The 21,057-nt window shown below is 40.1% G+C and overlaps 1 protein-coding gene across 1 annotated transcript; it reads left to right on the forward strand.

Moving 5' to 3' along the window:
- Positions 1-3,400: 3,400 nt before the first annotated feature.
- On the forward strand, positions 3,401-19,760 carry LOC135701079 (senecionine N-oxygenase-like). The gene is made up of 3 exons (XM_065221791.1): positions 3,401-3,613; positions 18,330-18,897; positions 18,963-19,760. The coding sequence occupies exons 1-3, from the start codon at positions 3,599-3,601 to the stop codon at positions 19,661-19,663; spliced, it is 1,284 nt and encodes a 427-aa protein (XP_065077863.1). The 5' UTR covers positions 3,401-3,598; the 3' UTR covers positions 19,664-19,760.
- The last annotated feature ends 1,297 nt before the right edge of the window (positions 19,761-21,057 follow it).

Here is a 21,057-nt window from a genome sequence, read left to right on the forward strand (position 1 = left end):
TCAACTTCGATAGCAACTGATTTGAAGAAAGCCAGCTTAATACCACGTTCAGACTACAGAGTTATAACATGTTATAACGGTTGTCACATAATTGCAACATAGAAACCACCATCAAGGTAGTGATATAACATATTATAACAATAGAGGTAACTCTGATATAACTCTGTAGTCTGAACGTACTATTAGCCATCAGCAGCGAGTCATTCAAACAGTTTTTAACATCTTGGTAGGAAGCCGAGGTTGGTTCGATTTTGTCTTTCTGGACGCCTTGAATAAATTTTCGTATTTGCGGAATAATTTCGATTTCCCTCTGAACAGCACCACTATTATCCAGCCATAGGTGGCCGCAAAAATTTAACGGGAATATGGTAGATCCGGAATACATCGAAAAATAACGCTCGTCTTGCTGGTACATCTATGAAGATATTGTAGATACCACGCAAACATTTGACAACATCCCCAACTGGTACTGCGAACACTATCCTTGAATACATTATGCAAAATATGCAGCCACAGCTTCCTAGATCTACCGTGCCGATTCAAATTTCGGACACTTAAACTCGAATTTCGGACACTTTTAAAAGTTGATTATCTCGGTCGAATATGATCCACATGTCTTGTAAATTTTAAATTTTTTTGACTAGTGCCCTCCACGATCATCTAACATTATTACTTTGTTTCTAACTGGATGTAATATTTAATTAAAAATGAAAGTGTCCGAAATTTGAATCGTCCGAAATTTGAATCGGAACGGTATCAGCTTCTCGCCACCTTTTTGGGCCCATCCATGGACACATGGACGCAGCGAGTAGATCTGATGCCAGGGATCTTCCCAAAAACTTTGACGTCATGTAACGAGTTGCCACCTCGTTTTTCGAATCATCCCAGAATCGGAATTCAAATCCATTTGTTTTGTTGTTGTTGTTTTATTTAGGGGTTCGTCAAACCCTACAACAAAAAAGCTGAACTTTTGCAGTGTTAGTACGGAGCAATGCCAAACATATCCAGGTCACGTCCTAGCTGAACCTTAGCGGCGATTTGACTATCGAAAAACATTATTTGATAACAGTCATGTCAACGAGCTCTTTGCACCATTGCACCAGTTTTGGGGTAAACGAACTAGAGTGGGTACCAAAAAGCAAAGTACCAAAATCAATGTGAGGTAGACGCGCTATATAAGGTTATATATTAAAATTGACAACCACAGCATACCCCTGGAAAATTAGTAAAGGACTACATTTACAAAATCAGGAAGGCCTGATTATTTTTCTGAACGAAGCGGAAGAGAAAAAAGCCAAATGAAACAACATAATGCAAAATACTCAATTCGGCTATTTTGGTTCGTTTCAATTTCAATGTTAAATTGCCTAGAATCAATCAAAAATATCATTTTTTTTTCCCTGACCTACACTAAAATTCCCTGACATTCCCTGACTTTCCAGACCAGAAATAGAATTCCCTGACATTCCCTGACTTTCTAGGTTTTTCCAGGTAGTCGACACCCTTCTTAAAGAAAATATCCAACAGATGTTTTCAATCTTTGGGCATCAACCGGAAAGCCCGCTTTTGCCGCAAAACGAATCCAGTCGATTATTGTCCTTTCCTCTTCCGCAGCCAAAATCGTTTGCTTCCCCCGTGAACGCTGCTTTGGTTGCTTCAGCTTCCGCTGAACAGTAGCTTCCGGAATGTTAAACGAGTTTGCTGATTGCCGGATAGATACACCTCCACGTGCCATGTCCACAGCTTTTTCTAAGCTCAGCTTCGGTGTAGACTACTTAAATATTGTCGGATTTAGTTTCGAAACCCATGTTTTTGTTCTGAAAAAAAAAATTAGGAGAAGTATGACAAGTTTGATTAAACATATAAATAAGTAGCATTACAAGCATCAGATCACTAGTATGTAACGCATGTAACGTTCTAACAGTTACAAATGAATTTATCACTAAACTAAAAAAAAGTATAACGCGTTTCTTAGCTGCTTTGCTATGGTAGACGAAAATTGACGCACTTGACAGTAACTGCGCCGTTTTCAAATGTTAGCACTGAGTTGATGTTTTTCTTTTGCTTCTATTTTGACGTTTACTAAAGATCAACAGACAACTTTGTGTTACGAATGTGAGGAATAAGCGTTAACAAAAATACTACGATTCATTTGAGTGTATAACAACCTTTGCAAAACAATAAATTAACCAATTGACTAACACAATCAATAACATTAGAAAAGTTAAAAAAAAAGTTCAGATGACATCGAAACGCATAACCTTCGAAGTTTCGAATCCTGATTTATGTTTTTTTCAAATAAACAAGTAGAAAAATTTGCGCACTAAATAATTGGCTAAAAATTAGTTTGACAAAACATTGATGGGCCGCGATCGTTATCAAATCTGTTTGTTCTCAGTATTTTGCGTAGTTCTACTTCGATACAAACTCACAAAATCACACAGGGCTTAGGTTACTACCGCTTTGTACTAATCGTTGTGCTAATCATTTTGTTCTGAAAAATTTTCAAACGTATGACTTGTTCTATGTGATAATGAAATGGTTGAAATTTCGCACAGACTATAACTAACCGAGACAAACAAAAAAATCCACTTGACGACAGCAATTTCGTGCGGCGTCTTGGCAGCTTCGATGACGTTTTATATTTTTCCATCACACGAGAACGGTGCTATCAATTTTGCAATTTTTTAATGGAAAACTACCTTACCTACAAATGAAAAAGATGTAACGGGTTAGCGTTGCTTTACAGAATTGTATACATACCAGCGCACGCCGAAAGTGTTCGTATTCGAGATGAAGTGTTAGTAAGCGGCGAGCACGCGGGCTTCAGAGTGTGCGTTCGAGCATAGGGAATATTGTTGTTGGCTAGGTCATGTTAGAGCTGTTAGAGATAGGAGCGAAAGGGGGCTCGTCTTTGGGGTGTAATATTATAACAAGAGTGTTCCGCATCGAACATGTTTTCAACGTTGTCGGGAATGGAGCATACACATACGTCACCCCACTAGAATACGATAGCGCATGTTTACTGGGTTAATGTCAGTTTTGCGGTTCATCAACGCGAATCTACTGGGTTGAGCTGGCCGATTAGGTCTTTGTTGCACGCCGGGTGCGCCTGATTGGCAAAGCCATGTGCCTTGTTGATTGCTTGTATATGTTTCTGATGATTCGTTTTGTTTTTTATTGAACCATTCTTTGATAGGATCCGCTACCGCTGTGGCTCAAGCTGGCGCAGCTTGCGAGCACTATCAGTTGAGGTTTTATGTAGGTACTCAACATTGTAATACATTTAATACACATAGCAAATTAATCATTTACGAAGCTGTCCGGTGAGGAGTATGCGCAGTTCTACAACTGAGACAGGAACTTCCAGAGCCTGATGCAGTCCAATCGTCGTCGTCGATGGTGTTGTTAATAAATAAGAACCGGCCTGCAGAGCGGATCAGTAGTCTTTGGTCGACGGTTCGATCGTAAAGATCGAGCAAAACGAAACTAGTGAAAGGAAACTCAGTGACAAACGAAGGAATACGACTAAACAGTTCTATAGAAATATAAGAAAACGATTTAGTGTTTTTGAGGGCGGATTAACAGAAGCAGCGACATGGTGAACGACGTGGTAAGCATAATCAAAAGCACCGGGCGTGTTGTCAACGTTCTCTGTATGTTGTTGAGTGAATAGAAGTGCAACGGAAAAAGTGACTGCAACGTGTCAAAATTGTTGCATCACATTTTAATGGTTCAGTGATGCAAAGTAAGCAGGAATTTCCTATAGCAATTGAACTAATAAATTCCCACTGCTGATAAAACACAGTTTCACGATTTGTGATGATTAGTTTGACAGTATGCTTGGGTTGATTCCCCATTCAACTACTTCGGCATGAGCGCGTATTTCCGTCACATCTTCTGCTCGATCAAATATGTCAATGATTTCGACGTCAATTAATCAATCATACGTTTGGTACGATAGTTTAGTTCAAAACCTACATAATCAAATCTTTAAGAAAACAATATTCTCGAAAACAAAAGAAGCGCTCAAAGGGAATCAATTTTGTCTACCTTCATCCGAATGCCGAAGTGAATCCAATGTCGTTTCAATGTGTTTGCAACTCGTAGATGGAATTTGCATCAAGAAGAGGTGTTCGATTTTTTAATACTATCTCATTTTGTGACTCTACCAAAATTCAACGGCACGTATGGAAAGGTAAATCCATATTTAAAAGGCATCTTTGATAGAAACATTAAATTTTTTATTCAAACTTGTTCTAAAAAATGAGGTAAAGTGCGGGCTGTGTTTAGATTAGGTTGAAATTAAATCTTAATCCTGCAATGTCATGTGCGTAGGAAGATTCGAACGTAGTGAAACCCTCATAGCCTGCTTGGGGTAAACAAAAATATGTTTATTTCCCATCTTTCCAATCCCTTCGGCATGGGGATCAATAGACATCAAACAAACATCAATAGTCACATGTTTGAGATAAGCAATTCTTGATTTATTGTGACGTGACTCACTTCTTCTCTAGGTAACAGTGATTGCAGTGGTTAAAGAGGCAAATGCCGTGCTTTGAATCTAAACACGATTTGTTTTTCCTTTATTTTAACTGTACGGGCAGCGACAGCTGATGGATGGTGGAAAAAAACATTGAACTGTTTGTTATTTTAACTTCACAAACAATGTATCTACAGTCAATGAAAATGGGTATGTTGTCTTGTTCGTATACAGGTTTGCCCCGAAGAACGCGTTACCCACGGAGTTCTACCCACCGCTGTTTTTCAAAGGGTTCTTCCACCAGTCGGGCTGATTTTTTGCATGTGAGTAATGTCAATGGAGAACTAGTTACTCACAGAAAATCAGAGCGATTGATTGAAAACCCGCCGAGACAAAGCGGTGGGTAGGACTCAGTAGGTAACGGTTTCTTCGGGAGAAAGCCGTGCCATGATCGAGTGGATGTGATTCACAAAGAGATGAACTAGCCTCAGGCTAAAAATCTCTAAAATAAAGACAAAAAAAAAAAAAAAAAAAAAATGTGATTCACAATTCGTATGAAATTCTTGCGGTTTTGGAAACTCCGTGATACTCTAAGGAAGCCTTAGCGTGAAACTTCAAAGGCACAAATGTCAGGTTCCACAGAACATACAAATTTGAAATTGCTACTCTCTGTTTGTAGTAGCACAGCAAACAAGGAGTAGCAATTTCAAAATTTGTATGTTTTGTGGAAGCTAACATTTGTGCCTTTAAAGTAATGTACTGGCAGTAGTTATTTATAGAACTAAACTAATGATTCAAACATCCCAACAAACAATTGCCTATTGAAAAAACGATAACGTGATGATTTTATTCAGCTGCATGCTGCTGAATAATACTTGTACTTCTGTTCAGACTTTGTTTACACAAATCGTTAGAATTTTTCATCCACAACATTGAACTGCTTGGTGTTCTGTTGTGTAAGGTATATAGAAATGCTTTTATTCGACTACGCCACATTTTAATAGAGCCTAATCGATCAAATTTTTAATTGTTCAGCGTTTATTTAACTTCGTTGCTGCCTTAAACAGCAATTTGCTTGATTCTTATGTTTATTTATTTATTCAGCGACGGACTACTACGGACCAAATAATAAATAAAGTGAAAATAAGAATGGAAGCATTTTTTTTTTAATGATTGTGACCGTTACTTTTGTGGAACTGATCCTTTATATTACAAAAAAAATACATCTTCGTCGCTGCATGGGATTCAAATAGTGTACCAGCCACTTGCATTGCCATCTGAGCTAACATAGAATACAACATAATATGATCAGCTCAAATTGACAATAAAAGCTCTGACAACCATGCAATCGTTGTTTCACTAGAATCCAATGTTACCTCTTCACCTCTACAATTACCGATGGATTCATTGTGGTACGTTGGTGATTGCAATTTAAATTAATTAGGTGAAGTGACAAAAATTAAAAAGGGTTGCGTCTTGGATTGAACTCGCGACCACTCGACTGCACAAGTGGTAACGGTAAACACTAAGCTATCGATTTCGTCTTTTTCTTAGGCTAAACCAGTGTTATTGGTATAGTGAGTTTATAAACTGACTATATTGACCTTTATTCAGCAATTTTCAATCAATACAACGCAATCGAATAAAGGAGAAAAACATTGATTAGACATCTGATAAGCATAATAAAGCAATTGTAAACGGTCGAATTAGTGCGTCGATTTATGAGCATATTAAACGTATTGAGTTTGTTACTAGGTCAAACTTTAGCTAACGAATTGGGAAGGCAGTCAACGTTTGTAAAGCTTTTAATAAGTAAATTACACAGATCAGAGCAAACAGTGAAGAAATCGCGCATCTTCTATCGATCAAAATAAGCTTTTTTCAGCACATAATCCGACACCCCTTTTTGTTCAGCATTTATTCGATATACAGCCGAATTTCGGTCGTTGGGCTATCTTTAAGTGGGCTACGTTTTAGTTGGGCTCCCCCTAAATCGAAGTTAAACGTCATTACTGACAGTGCTGATTCCTTTTCGAGGGGCCGATAGATAAACAATTTGGATAGAAGAAAATATTTTTTAACGAAATTAAATCGTGTGAATTCACTACAAAGCAGTTTTATTTCATTAATTTTAATTAATATAACAATGTAAAATTAAAACATAGTTCTTCAATAAGCTCGTTTTAGCCATTAAGCTTCAATAAGTTTTGACCGTAGAGCGTTCAATCGGCAAACTTCTGTTGCATCATGTTTCGTGAAACGTCGTTAAAATCTGGACCTTCCTTCTTCTTCATCGCGTTTCAAGCTTATTGCTTATCGCATATTAGCTTATTACGTGCTCTCAACTTAGTGTTCTAGATGCACTTCCACAGTTATTAATTGAGAGCTTTCAATGCCTGTACCATTTTTGCATTAGTATAACTGTGTGGCAAGTACAATCATACTCTATGCCCAGGGAAGTCGAGAAATTTTCGAACTCGATACAATTCCTAGACCGGACGGGAATCGAATCCAGCCACTTCCAGCATGGTCTTGCTTTGTAGCTGCGTCTTTACCGACTGAGCTAAGGGAGGCCCCTCTGGACCTGCTGCATTGATAATCGAGGCATCAATAGAGTTATAACCGTCCTCTGTGGATTCTTCTAGCCATTTCTCATACATTTTCGGCTGGTCTTTGTTAAGCACTGATGACAAAATATCTTCGTCTGTGAATATTTGACTGGTAACCCAATCCGGATTAAGGTCAGCGTCATACATTTGATCTTTCATCCAAAGATCAATGTCTTGTTCAGTCGTCGTTGTTTCCGCAAGAATGTCGATGCTCACAACAAGTGTATTGAAGTTCGTCTCGTCTGTATTCGCATTCCCATAAACAGGATCGTCCGGCAACTAGTCGATCAGCTTTCTCCAAGAGTTTCGGATGGTTTTTGTGGACATTTCACTCCTAAATGTAGCCAACTGAAGTAATCTTTTTCAATCGTTCTTCGAAGGTCAAATGTTCATTTTCCAACATCAACTTTAACATAAGTTTCCTCTCATATTTACGCTTCACTGCATTGATGACCGATTGGTCCATCACGTGACATTCCGATGTGAAATTTGGAGGTAGCTAGATAACCTAACCTAAGCCCCTCGTCACTTTGCAGAGAATCGTTACCATCGGTGCTCGGTTGAACATTTCCGCACCGGCGGAACAAATTTGCCATAAAACCATTGACGGAATAATTGCTGGGTCATCCAAACTTTTTTGAGTGACAATATGACACAGGCAGTGCTGCTGTATTAAGCCCTCGTGGCTTTGCAGCAGTTCCAATAAAACGCAACTGAAGCTTAAGAGATCCGTCAATGTTCGAGTATGGCATGAACGTATATCTAGTTTTATTTTGCTTCCGTCCACTTGCCACAGATTCAGTACACGTAATAACAGAGCGTGTTGCCAGTGCAGATTCGTCTGCATTGAAGAACTGAGATGTCGATACCTACAGTAGTAGTATTTTTTTGAAATTTAGGTACGCTTCAATGTCTGCAGATGCCTTTTCTTCTGCTACAGCCTTTACGCGCAATCCCTGCAGCATCTTGAACAGCAGCTCTGATTTTGCTTCTACCGTTAACAAAATGTTGGCCTATCGCTGCTGGAGTCCAGACGAAAAGAGCTTCTTCCAGTAGAGGGAACGTCTGCTCTTTTAATGTATTTCGATTATCCACCCCCAGTTTATAAAATTTTTCCCCCGCTGCCCGAATCGCTCTCTTTATGTGAATGATTCTGGTTACAGTGGAAGATCCAATGCCGTATTTCTTCCTGGGCGAATCATGTGTGCTGCCTCCCGTTTCAAAGTCCTCAATTATGCGGACTTTTTCCACCAGAGTCAATGTTTCTTGTTCTAATCTAATCTAATCTAATCTAATCTAACACCAACACAGCCAGTTCTTGTATATATCATGGAAAATAATATATAAAGGGTGCGTGACGAATTTTTGCAGTAAATGGCATATTTGAGAAAAAATACACCAGTTAGTTATTCTAGCAATGAATTTTGTGCGATTTATTTTCTTTCGCAACATATGGAAGTTGTAAGTAAATTTATTCAAAAAAATTGCCTTCCTTTTCGACGACTGTAGTTAGACGCTTCCGGAAACTGCAGTATGCACGTTTTAAAATGTTTCGATCCATAGATGTCATCACTGCCTTGATTTTAGCTTTTAGCGACTTTAGTGTGGTGTGAGGGGTTCTATTGGTATCCCGTTGGACGACGCCCTATACAAAATAATCCAACGGATTGATATCGGGACTGCTTGGGGGCCAAATTTCTTCCTCCTAAATTTACGAAATATTTTCCGTAAGCCATTTCTGTGCTTTATTAGCAGTATGAGCAGGTGCTCCGTCTTATCACTTTCACAAGCCTTTTTTAATATTATACACTGTTCTTTCAGACACATTTACCGACCGAATTATTTCTTTCATGCATACTCCGGCGCGCAACAAAGCGACAACGGCTGACAGATTGCTCTCTTGTTTCGACATCTTTACGTTTACTCAACATTGTTTGTTTAAATCTTACACCTAACAGTATAAGCTATCCAGTGCTGCCAAATATATCTAAATCATGATGCACAAGCATGAGAAATTACTATTTGAAATTTACTGCAAAAATTCGTCACGCATCCTGTACATACCTACATCATTTTTCTTGTCTATTTAATATATGTTTCAAATCGAAGATGCGTCACACAAAGGTATCAAAACGGCCAGGTCTAATGTGCACTATTTAAGGGGCAAGATGATTCAGAAAACATAGGGCGATGCTTCAGAATCCAATAAATGGATGACACGTGGACATCTCGTACCGTACGTTCTAATTTTGGTAATTATATGATTGGTTGGTCGTTGGAAGCATCAAAGCTAGAAAGGTAAAGTGATGCTCCATTTTCTTCTGACGGTTGGGGCATGAGCTTTATGTAAAGAGAAGAGGGAAAGGAAAAGGATTATGTGAAATCTATGAACATAAACAATATTTTTGATTTGAAAGATACAATATAGAAAAAAAAGGACTAAAATGTGATCCTTTGATTTCTGGAAAATCCTGATTCCCTAGTTTGAAGTTGTCACGACTAGGGTTCGGTGGTAGATATTATACCAGTAACGAACCACAAAAAGGTGATTTCCCAACGTTACTGGTTTGAAAAAAAAAAAATACAAAATGGAACGAACTCACCAAGTTTAGCCAATTGAACCTAAAGGCTACCTAACATGTGTTTATGTAGAAGTCCAAATTGTAGACGTGGCCAATAGCCAGGTTAAACGCTGCGACTCAACGAATGATGCAACTAATGATGGGACGCCTCGTGGAGGTTCTACTTGGCTTCGGAACAGCTTCTCAGCGGCAAATAATACGGACCTAGAATGAGGAACTAGAAATTGTCTCCTGGGCCTGGTTATGGCAAGATCAGCAACCGATTACGGATTTTTAAAAAACTCCGCGGAAAAACAAACGTCAGGTTCAATCCCCCGAGTCAATGTTTCTTGTTCATTTTCGAACTTGTTTCTTGGGAGCCTTCGATTTTTCAGCCGGGTTGGCAAAGTTAAACGTGGGTATTCATGATAATTTCTAAATAATATTCACTTACCAAACACATTAAAAGTAAGGTAAAAAAAAAAACAGAAAACCGTAACACCTTTTATAAAATGTAAAACGATTCTGATGATAATAAACTATCCAATACCAACAATTGAAAAAGCCTCAACTCGGTTTTTTGTCAATACATTCTGAGTATTGACAAATTGAAATTAAAATCAGCTTTTCGTAAATACTTCTCATCAATCATCGTCTTCAATATCACATTTTCAATAATATTGTCAGTATGTCAATTTATTGTCATTATATTGATATGTGCAATGAGCGCTTTACATAGAATGCACATCAAACTAGCACGACATAGCACGAAATCTGTTTGCATAGCAGGGTTTATCAAAAGAGAAAGTCGACGAAGAGAATCGACCAAAGCAGATAGGACCATTTGAAAATCTAGATAAACATTTCAAAAGGTCCTATATGCATTGATCAATTCTCTTCATTGACTTTCTTTTCCAATAATAACTCAGCTGTAAAACCTTTCCCTGTGTATTTGACGTTTTGAACGCTAGATAAGAACCTCCTTTATCAAACAATGTGGTCAAAAGAGCGCGAAATCTGTTTGCATAGCAGTGGTTATCAGAAGAGAAAGTCGATGCAGACAATTTGACCCTGAGCCTGCATAAGGGCGTAGATGCGATGATCGATTCTCTTCATCGATTTTCTCTTTGCATTGCTACAGCTAAGCGAAACAATTTTCTAGAATTTGTTCAATGCAGAGTTGTAACAGGTTGTATTGGCTATCAAAAGCAACAGCAAACGCGCCGAGAAACGTCTATTCTAGCGAGTTATTAACAAAAGAGAAAATCGACGAAGAGAATCGATCATCGCATTTACGCGCTTATGCATGTTCACTGTCGAATTGATCAAAGCGGATAGGACCTTTTGAAATCTTCATCGAGAACTGCTGCTGTGTCCACAGCTGAAAGCGAACTGACACTCGAACTTTGCCAAGGCACAATATTTTGTATTTTTTTCATCTAGAACCTCAAGCAAACCAAGGGGCAATACATCTTCGATATATTGAAAAATATCATCACATATTTTTAAATATCTACGAAAATATTTAAGCAGTTTTAAAAACTAATACATGTAAAAGAAGTACTTTTTGTGCTGAACAATGTTTGTTCTACAGATACTTTTGTTTGTATGTCTAAGTAAAGAAACTTAATATATAATCAAAAAACATTTTGATTATTCAGCAAAGGAGCCAAATGATGAATCGGAAAAACTCGGCCTTTTCCGATTTTCATGAAACTTTGCATAATTGTCTGTTATGAGCTATCATTTTCTGTGAAGCAGCGCACTAAGAAAAAAAAAATAAAAAAATGGATTGTTCTATGAATTTTGTCAGATTTCAAGTGTTCATGGTTTTGAAAATTTTTATAACCTTCTTTTTGATTTTTTTTTGAAAACTTGCAAGGAAATTTGGATTTTATATATATATTTTTAATGTTTACTTAAAATAAATAATGCACATTATTTTTCGCCGAAAATCACTACAACTTTGTCTCAGGCGTCATTTCGATCGAAGTCCAATGGCCGAATTTGAGCAAAAATGTGATGCATATAACTTACAATTGCGCAAAGTTTCGTACAAATTGGAGAAAGTCGATTCAAAAATTCATTTTTTTTCTCACTATTTTACCTGGAACTGCTCAAAGGTGTCCCGCCCTTTAGAGAAAATAAGGTCTTATTTATACTAAGCTAGTAAAATCAATAATTTATTTATATAGTTGAAGATGCTAATTTCAAATAACAGACTGTAGTGGTAATTTTTATACGATAGATGGAGTAGATGAAAGCATAGAGTTGATAGTTCCGTTAGAGTACGGCAGTGTGAAGATTGTATATAGATATTAGAATAGCGAACTAGGACAACTTTTAAGGAAGGTACAAATCGGTTTTTTCATCTCTCTTTACCAAACTCCCCCTTTGGAGAGGGATGGTGAGGGGTGTCTCCCCCCCCCGCCGCCACTGGCAAAAAGAGATGAAAACCGACCCGTTCAAGTACCAACTGAGTGTTTGAAACAGTTCTACCGATTTTTACCGCACTTCAATTGTTATTTGAAGGAAGGCATCCAGTCGTAGGTTTGGAAATTGCAACTATTGTTTGCTTGATTTTTTTTTAAATCGCTGGTCTCAAAACTGCTAAACAACGTTTTTGCCTTCATCCGCATGTCAAATTAAATGCAATGAAGTTCCTATGTGTTTGTACGAAATTGAAACTGGTAGGCCGAATTTTGAAACAAGAAGCAGTGTTGTATTTTTAACAAAATATAAACAATTTGTGACTCTTTATCAAATCATCGGTACATATGGAATGGTCAATACACTTAGAAGCCGTCTGAACATTCCATTTGGCTAAAAATCCGTTCGAAAAAAAGGTTAAGTGTGTGTGTGTGAATACAATCCATTTCCACACAGGCCGACAGTGCTTTTATGGAAGGAAATCGTTTGCACCTATTTTTATACACAAGTGCAAACATTTTTAGCCCTGGCGATGGAAGGTGATAGCTCTACTGTACATCCAACGACCCATTTAAGAATGCTTGTTTATACACGTACATTCTGAGGTCACCTTCATATACAATAAGCCCCGCATGAACACATTGATGTATCAATTGGATGCATGTAATGCATTCACACTTTCAGAAGCTTGAGCTTGAGCTTGAGCTTGATTGACCGCCCACGGTTGCTACTCTGTTACTGCCAGATCAGCTGTAATTACACAGAGAACCAATAGACGATGCTTGGGACTAGCAATCATCCTCAATGTGTAAAAACTGGTGATCTTAAATTAGGCAATACCAGCGCCGGCCGCGCCCGAACACAGGTCAAGAAAGGAATGGGAAGGATTGTGTTGACATGACACTCGCTTTGATGGAAGCCGAGAACACCTCTGCACTTCCACGAGGAATCACTGGGATGTTGGATAAGAGGGTTGGGTTTGCAGCAGGGTTCGTTTTGGTAAACGATAAGCTGAATTGATATCCTAACGATCCTATAACGCGAAGGAGCTTGGGACTAAACCCACGGTCTTCTGCTCAGTAAGCAAAAACGTTTGCCACTAGGCAGACGAGCACCTTTTTAATCACCGAGTTGCTGTTATTACCATGTAGTCATATTAACAAATAAAACGATTGGCGAATCTTGAATGTGGATGGGCCTGAGATTAGACTCATGATGTTCTGCTCAGTAAGCAAAAACGGTTGCTCTAAGGACACCGAGCCCCTCATATCACATACCGTTGCTCAAATTTGTGTATCCATTCAAACCCGGAACCAACGACAACAACGAGTTTCGCAAAATACACGATACACAAGCGATTTTACCATAAATCTCTTTGATATGTAAGGACCTGGGACCGCGTTTTTCTGCTCAGTAAGCAGGCCACTGTAACCGACGATCTTTCAAATCCAAAAACTAAAAACTACGAAAAAGTACTTAGGCCTTCATTAAGTTCCACTTTCACGCGACGTTCAATGACAGGGTCCTATCCAGGATTACATCTGAAAAATCCAAATCTGGCCAACGCCCACCCTAAACCTAAACCTGTTCTAATCCACCTGAAATGACTAACGAATGGAAGGCTTTGACTACCCAGCCATGCAATAGTCTCATTCCGTGCCTTATGGCAACTTGATGATTCTATTGCGCTCATCTTTTGGCACCACCCAGGGGAGACTTTGTCCTGTACCCAATGCTTAACTTATCTCCTATGTAATAGTACGTTCAGACTACAGAGTTATAACATGTTATAGCACTATCTTGATGGTGGTTTCTGTGTTACAATTATTTGACAACCGTTATAACGTGTTATAACTGCTCAGTCTGGCCAGCGTTTAATGCATTCACACTTTCAGAATAATAAAAAATACGGTTTTATTCTGGCACGTATATATATATATAAGCAATTTTTTATATAAATATGAGCAACAATAAAAATTTAAACCGATCTCACCAACTTCTGCTGTTTCTTCACTCTTATGTCCAATTGTTGTGCGTATTTGTGAACTCATTATTCTTCTCTGCAGCGCATCTAGTCTCGCGAAAGTTGATCTTGAGTTCCTAGTTGCGTCTTGTAAAAGTGTAACACCAGCGCGGGTATTTTCCTGATGAGTATCAATTGGATGCATGTAATGCATTCACACTTCCAGAATAATAAAAAAAATACGGTTTTATTCGGCACGTATTTAGTATAAGCAATTTTTTATATATATGAGCAACAATAAAAATTTAAACCGATCTCACCAACTTCTGCTGTTTCTTCATTCTTATGTCCAATTGTTGTGCGTATTTGTGAACTCATTATTCTTCTCTGCAGCGCTGCTAGTCTCGCGAAAATTGATCTTGAGTTCCTAGTTGCGTGTTAACACCAGCGCGGAAAATAGACAGTGCCCATTCCTGGGTATTTTCCTAATGAGCATCACTCCATTGTCGTATCGCATGTGCTCCATTTTACTGCTCTTTTTACACTTTTTTCTTTGTAGACTCCATGGTACCGGAAAAGATATAGATATATACATTATTAGCAACAATCAATACGAAACTAACGATTTTAAATTGACTCACCACTTTAGTAGCCTATTGGTCCCAAGCAAACGATTAACGTACCCTATTCTAGTCGCAATTCTACCAACAATCAATACGAAACTAACGATTTTAAATTGGCTCACCACTTTAGTAGCCTATTGGTCCCAAGCAAACGATTAACGTACCCTATTCTAGTTGAAATTCTATTACTACACTATGTTTGTTTTGATTCGCTATGAAAGTTTGACAAATAACATCAGGGGTGTGTGGATTCATGCAGAACATGCAGGGGTGAGTGAAATAGCTTGGGACTGCTTGGGACCGTTGTTCTGGTACTGAGTGAGCCAAAAATAATAATGATTTTCTTCGGGACCCAGTGGTCTTAGAGTTACCTCTATGATTCTACTACTGCGCAATGTTTGTTTTGATTCACTATGAAAGTTTGACAGATAAAAAGAGAGGTTATTGGTTTTTCCTATGTTTCGAGGGGTGATTCGACAAGCTTGGGACCGAAGATAGTACCAGAGGTGAGCCAAAAAGTTGAGCACGTTTCTTCGGGACCTACTTGTCTTAGAGTTACCTCTATGTTATTAGCAAAGCTGTGATATAACCACAACGGTATGGCCATAGAGGTAACTCCATAGAGGTAACTCTAAGACCACTGGGTCCCGAAGAAAATCATTATTATTTTTGTCTCACTCAGTACCAGAACAACGGTCCCAAGCAGTCCCAAGCTATTTCACTCACCCCTGCATGTTCTGCATGAATCCACACACCCCTGATGTTATCTGTCAAACTTTCATAGCGAATCAAAACAAACATAGTGTAGTAATAGAATTTCAACTAGAATAGGGTACGTTAATCGTTTGCTTGGGACCAATAGGCTACTTAAGTGGTGAGCCAATTTAAAATCGTTAGTTTCGTATTGATTGTTGGTAACTCCAAGACTAGAAGGTCCCGAAGAAACGTGCTCAATTTTTTGGCTCAGCTCTGGTACTATCTTCGGTCCCAAGCTAATCGATGCACCCCTCGAAACATAGGAAAATCCACGAACCCCTCATTTTATCTGCCAAACTTTCAAAGAGAATCAAAACAAACATTGTGTAGTACTAGAATTTCGACTAGAATGGGGTACGTTAAACGATTTGCTTGGGACCAATAGGCTACTCAAGTAGTGAGCCAATTTGAAATCATTAGTTTCCACCGGTTGGTATGGCCGTTCAGAATGGTTAAACGGATGTGAAATGAGGGAACATTTAAATTTAACACGATTCAATGTATTCCATGTCCATGAGTTGATGGGTCGATAGATAGGTTCCAGGTGTAGGAGCTTCCTTTCTGGCGTCGGTAGCATTAAAGAATTACATAACCTTGTTTAATTCCGTGAAAAAAAATCATTTTGAATGAATTTGATATTAAAAACAATTTGAACTGAAATGCGATTGCAGGCTTTCACCTTATTATATAACAAATTCTAGTCTTATCACGTGTTCACAACGTTACGACCGACACGGACCACGTCCTAAAACTCAAATTGACTCGGCTCCACAATCGATGAGGCACATCCGTGACGACCTACTACTCGCATTTTGCTCATAATGTTACCAACAGGAAAGTGCTATTTCCAGAATTATCAACGGCAACGTTTAATTGGTTGGGACCAGTTCAGATTTATTTTGGCATTTTGGTGGCAGGGTCAAAGAGTATTAATTGTACAACACTCTCTTTGAACCATGTGAAATACGTACGTAGGACCGTATACCTATACGTATATAATAATAAAATTTGCCTCTTAATCTGGACCATTCTGTGGAATGCATGCGCTGCACATCTGGCATGTTTTGCAAGTATGTTTGCTTCAGAATCAAGAAGAGCAACTTCGTTGCTGATAAATGCACGACCAGAACGTACCTTTATCTGTTGCAACAAAGTAAAGCACGACGAATACTACACATAATCCGGTTATTGGCTCTCTCATCACCGGTAGCGTGTCCTGCATTTGCAAAAATAAATAATTGGTGCTTTTAAATCTATAGTAGAGCACAGAGGGGTCAACTGATAGGACACACGTCATCGGCAGTCGTGGTACTGAGATGCACTTATAGACTTTTAAACGTTTTTTTTTTTACTTCAAATGATCATTATTTCTTGAATTTGTGTGGTTTACAAGTGACACAAATGCATCTTTTCAACTTTAGTTATTTTTAATTACTATTCAAAGTGCCTAGTCTTAGCAGGCCTGTTTAGAAAATGCCCACCTGAGTGGGATTGGTTTGATCACTTATATTGATCAATTGATTGCTTGTAAATAGCAAATTGATAGGCAAAAGGGTGTGTGTACTCTATGAACACTTATTAGAGGATAGTTGTACAGTTTACGCTTATGGTCGAAGCTTTGGCTTAAATGCAGCGAAGCTGGATGGGTTGATTCGATGTGCGGGATCTAAGGTAACACTAGTCGACTCTTTCATTTTCCCGACGTTCTTATGCATGATAAAACCAGTCCCCTTCACTTTTTGAAATTTACAGATACAGATAACAGCGCCAAACGGTTTGTGACGAGACAATGTTGAACTGCAGCGTTGAAAGAAAATACGCACACCAACATGAATGTACGAACCCACACCACTGAGCGAACGGTATAGACCTTTTTGACGTTTAATCGTCTTTCTCTATCTAGCACACATGGATCAATGGACGGTTTGTTTTCCCACTTATCTGTTTCCCTCTTGCTCACACTCGTTCGATTTAAATGATGCAGTAGTGTGCGCCGATTAAACGTCAAAAAGCTCTATAGCGCAAATCAAAACACGAAGCGGTGTCATCACTCATCTTCATCATTTAGCTTCCTTGTGCATTCGCGGGCATTGACAAATTCCTTCCTACGTTATAGAATATGAAAGTAATCCATTATTCACCGTTATTTTTGAATAACAAGGGAATGTTTTTTTCCATGTTTACTTCTATACGCATAAGGATTATTTTGAGTAACAGCTTCGCAAATTATCAATTCTCGATTACTTTTTCGGAGGGACGTATCAGCTTTTGTAAACAATGCATTTGATCGTCAATTTGGCGTAACTGGTAGCTCGCCCAAGCATACTAACACCACTATCAGGTAGAGGAGAGTTTCCCCAATCTTATGTTACTGTTAGTATGCGTTGGTGAGCTACTAGTTACACCAAATTGACGATCAAATGCATTTTTTATAAAAGCTGCTACGTCCCTTCGAAAAAGTAATTGAGAATTACTATTCGAGATTTGATGAAATCGAGGATGATATCGTCCTCTACCCTCGGCTGATCATCAACGTCCCCGCTGGCATCTGTCATACTGGCACCTGTCATCTCGGCTGGCGGGGGACATTGCCTTGTTCAGAGAATTGATTATTGAGATATCTTGTTAATTAGATATCTTTGATAAAACGTAACGTCACGTTGGATCATGCATAAGAACACCAGGAGAATGAAAAAGGCGACTAGTGTTTCCTTCTGCCCTACCTATAAGATCCCGCACATCGGGGTTGACCCAGACAGCGCACATAAGCCAATTTCTGATAATGCCAAACGGGACCTTGGAATACAATTGCGTGTAACTCTTCGCAGCAGACTGTTTAGTCTATCGCAGTTATCAATTTAGACGTTAAACAATACTAATCGATTTATTTTTTTTCCTCCGCAGACTAACGAGAAAAAACGCACCTACTGCGTGATTGGTGCCGGAACAGCGGGACTATGCGCCGCGCGTCATGCACTACAAGCCGGCGGTGATATCACCGTTTTCGAGATGGGCAAACAGCTGGGCGGTACGTGGGTATTCAACGAAGAGATCGACAAGAATGAGTACGGCATTGATGTGCACTCGAGTATGTACAAGGGTCTGAGGACTAACTTGCCCAAAGAGATCATGGGTTACCCGGATTTCCCGATTCCGGAGCAGGATAGCAGCTACATTCCGGCGGAGGATATGCTGAGATTCTTTAAGTATTTCTCGGATTATTTCGGAATTACCGAGAATATAAAATTTAGTCACTATGTGATCCGGGTGAAGCCCACGAAGGATGAGAAACAGTGGGAGGTGATCGTCCGAGATTGTCCGAACGATGCACTCAAGACGTACTACTTTGACTATGTACTGATCTGCAACGGGCATTACCATACTCCAAGGTTACCCAACTATCCGGGATTGAATATATACAGAGGGAAACAAATGCACAGCCATGACTATCGATGTAACGATCCGTTTGTAGGTAAGGAACTTGAAACGCGGCTATGAATCGTTTTATCAATATTTAAAATACCAAATTCGTTCCAGGTGAAACCGTATTGGTAATTGGTGCTGGTCCTTCTGGTATGGATCTGGCATACGAGATCTCCAAGAAGGCAGAGCGAGTCACGTTGAGTCACCATCTCAAGGACAATCCCAAGACAGTCTTCCCGGACAATGTAACGCTGAAACACGATGTTGCTCGGTTGACCGAAACGGGTGTAGTCTTCGCAGATGGATCTTCACAAGACTTTAGCGTCATCTGCTACGGTACCGGCTACAAGTACACATTCCCGTTCCTGAGTTGCGATTGTGGTATTATCGTCGAGGACAACTTTGTTCAGAAGCTGTACAAGCACTGCATAAACATCCGTTATCCGACGATGGCGTTTATTGGATTGCCGTTTTATGTGTGCGCAGCACAGATGATGGATTTGCAGGCTCGGTTTTGCATAAAGTTCTTCAACGGGGAGAAGCAGCTGCCGTCGCAGGAGGACATGGAAGCGGATACCAATGCCGAGATGGAGGAACGCTGGCGTAGGGGTATGAAGAAGAGACAAGCTCACATGATGGGACCGCAGGAGGATCGGTACTACGATGATCTTGCCAAGACGGCCGGCGTGGATCCCATCAAGCCCGTTATCAAGAAGTTGCACAAACTCTGCGCCTTTCGGTTTAGTGAAGATTTGGTCAACTTTAGGAAGGACAAGTTCAGAATTGTTGACGATGAGACCTACGTTAAGATTTAATAGGGAAGATGTTAGTGCGTTAAGTTTATTACTAGATGTATATATTGTATGTTAGGTTCAGTTAATGGATTGAAATAAAGATTTGTTGACCGATACGGGTACAGATTTATAATGGCATATCAGAAATTCACATAAAGTTGATTTTTGTTGTTTCGAATTTTGTGCACGATGAAATCACAGACAAAAGGACAACAACAAAAACGTCAAACAACAAGACATTTGACTGCGATGCTACCAACCAAGAAATCTTTAAATTGACAGTTTCATTTTCATTTTCAAGCACAGAAGGGGGTCATAGCATAGAGGTAACTCTAAGACTGGTAGGTCCCGAAGAAACTTGCTCAACGGAAGGCTACAAACTGATGGTCCCGGCCGAAAAACACTTCAACGCAGTTCAGGCCCTCTTGGACAGAATGAAGCTGGAGTACTTCTCCCACGACATCGAGGCCACCTAGCCGCTGAAAGTGGTGCTGCGCGGGCTCCACGACATGGACACCACCACCTTAATGGACGAGATTAAGGCGAACGGCCTCAAGCCGGTCGAAGTCCACAAGATGACCCGCAGCAAGGCCATCAAGTATCGTGACCAGCTCTACCTGGTCCATCTGGAGAAGAACTCCACAACCGTGAAGGATCTCCAGACGACACGCACACTGTTCCACATCGTAGTGAAGTGGGAGCGGTATAAACCCACCCACCGTGGCGTCACTCAGTGCTCGAACTGCCTATTTTTCGGGCACGGCACCAGGAATTGCCGCATGGCCAGCCGCTGCATCAAATGCGGCAAAAACCACAAGATCGACAACTGCGACAGCATCGAGGAAGCCACTCCCACATGCGCCAACTGCGGTGCCGCCCACAAGGCCACGAGTAAGGCCTGTCCGAAGCGGGCCGAATACGCCGAGATCCGGAAGAAGGCCTCGTCCAACAGCCAGCCCGGTCGCAAGAAGGTTCCAGAAAACAACGCGCAGAACTTTCCTCCGTTATCACCGGTCCAATCACGGCCAATTCCAGTGTTGCCGCCGCTCCCGCTCAACCAACAGTTGGCTGCCACTGCAGTACCCGGTCAAGCCTCCGGGCCATCGACGGATCCCCCTGCTCCGGGATTGGCCGGTACAACCGGTGAAGCTACAGACGATTCTCCGCTGTCAACGGATGAGATCGTCACACTGTTGGCCCAGGCCATCATCATCAAGCGCACCTGCGCAACAAGAACACAACAGCTCCAAGCTATCATCTCCTTCGTCGCTAATTATGGACCGTGAACCCATAAAGATCGCCAACTGGAACGCTCGCTCCGTAGGGGCGAAAAACATTGAGCTTGCAGACTTCCTCCGCAAGCACGACATCGACGTGGGCCTTCTCACCGAGACCCACCTCAAGACCGGTGACAG

This window comes from Ochlerotatus camptorhynchus, unplaced genomic scaffold, assembly GCF_037179485.1.
Source record: "Ochlerotatus camptorhynchus isolate MF236.1 unplaced genomic scaffold, CSIRO-AGI_Acam_v1.1 ptg000149l, whole genome shotgun sequence".
Taxonomy (NCBI): Eukaryota; Metazoa; Arthropoda; class Insecta; order Diptera; family Culicidae; genus Ochlerotatus; species Ochlerotatus camptorhynchus.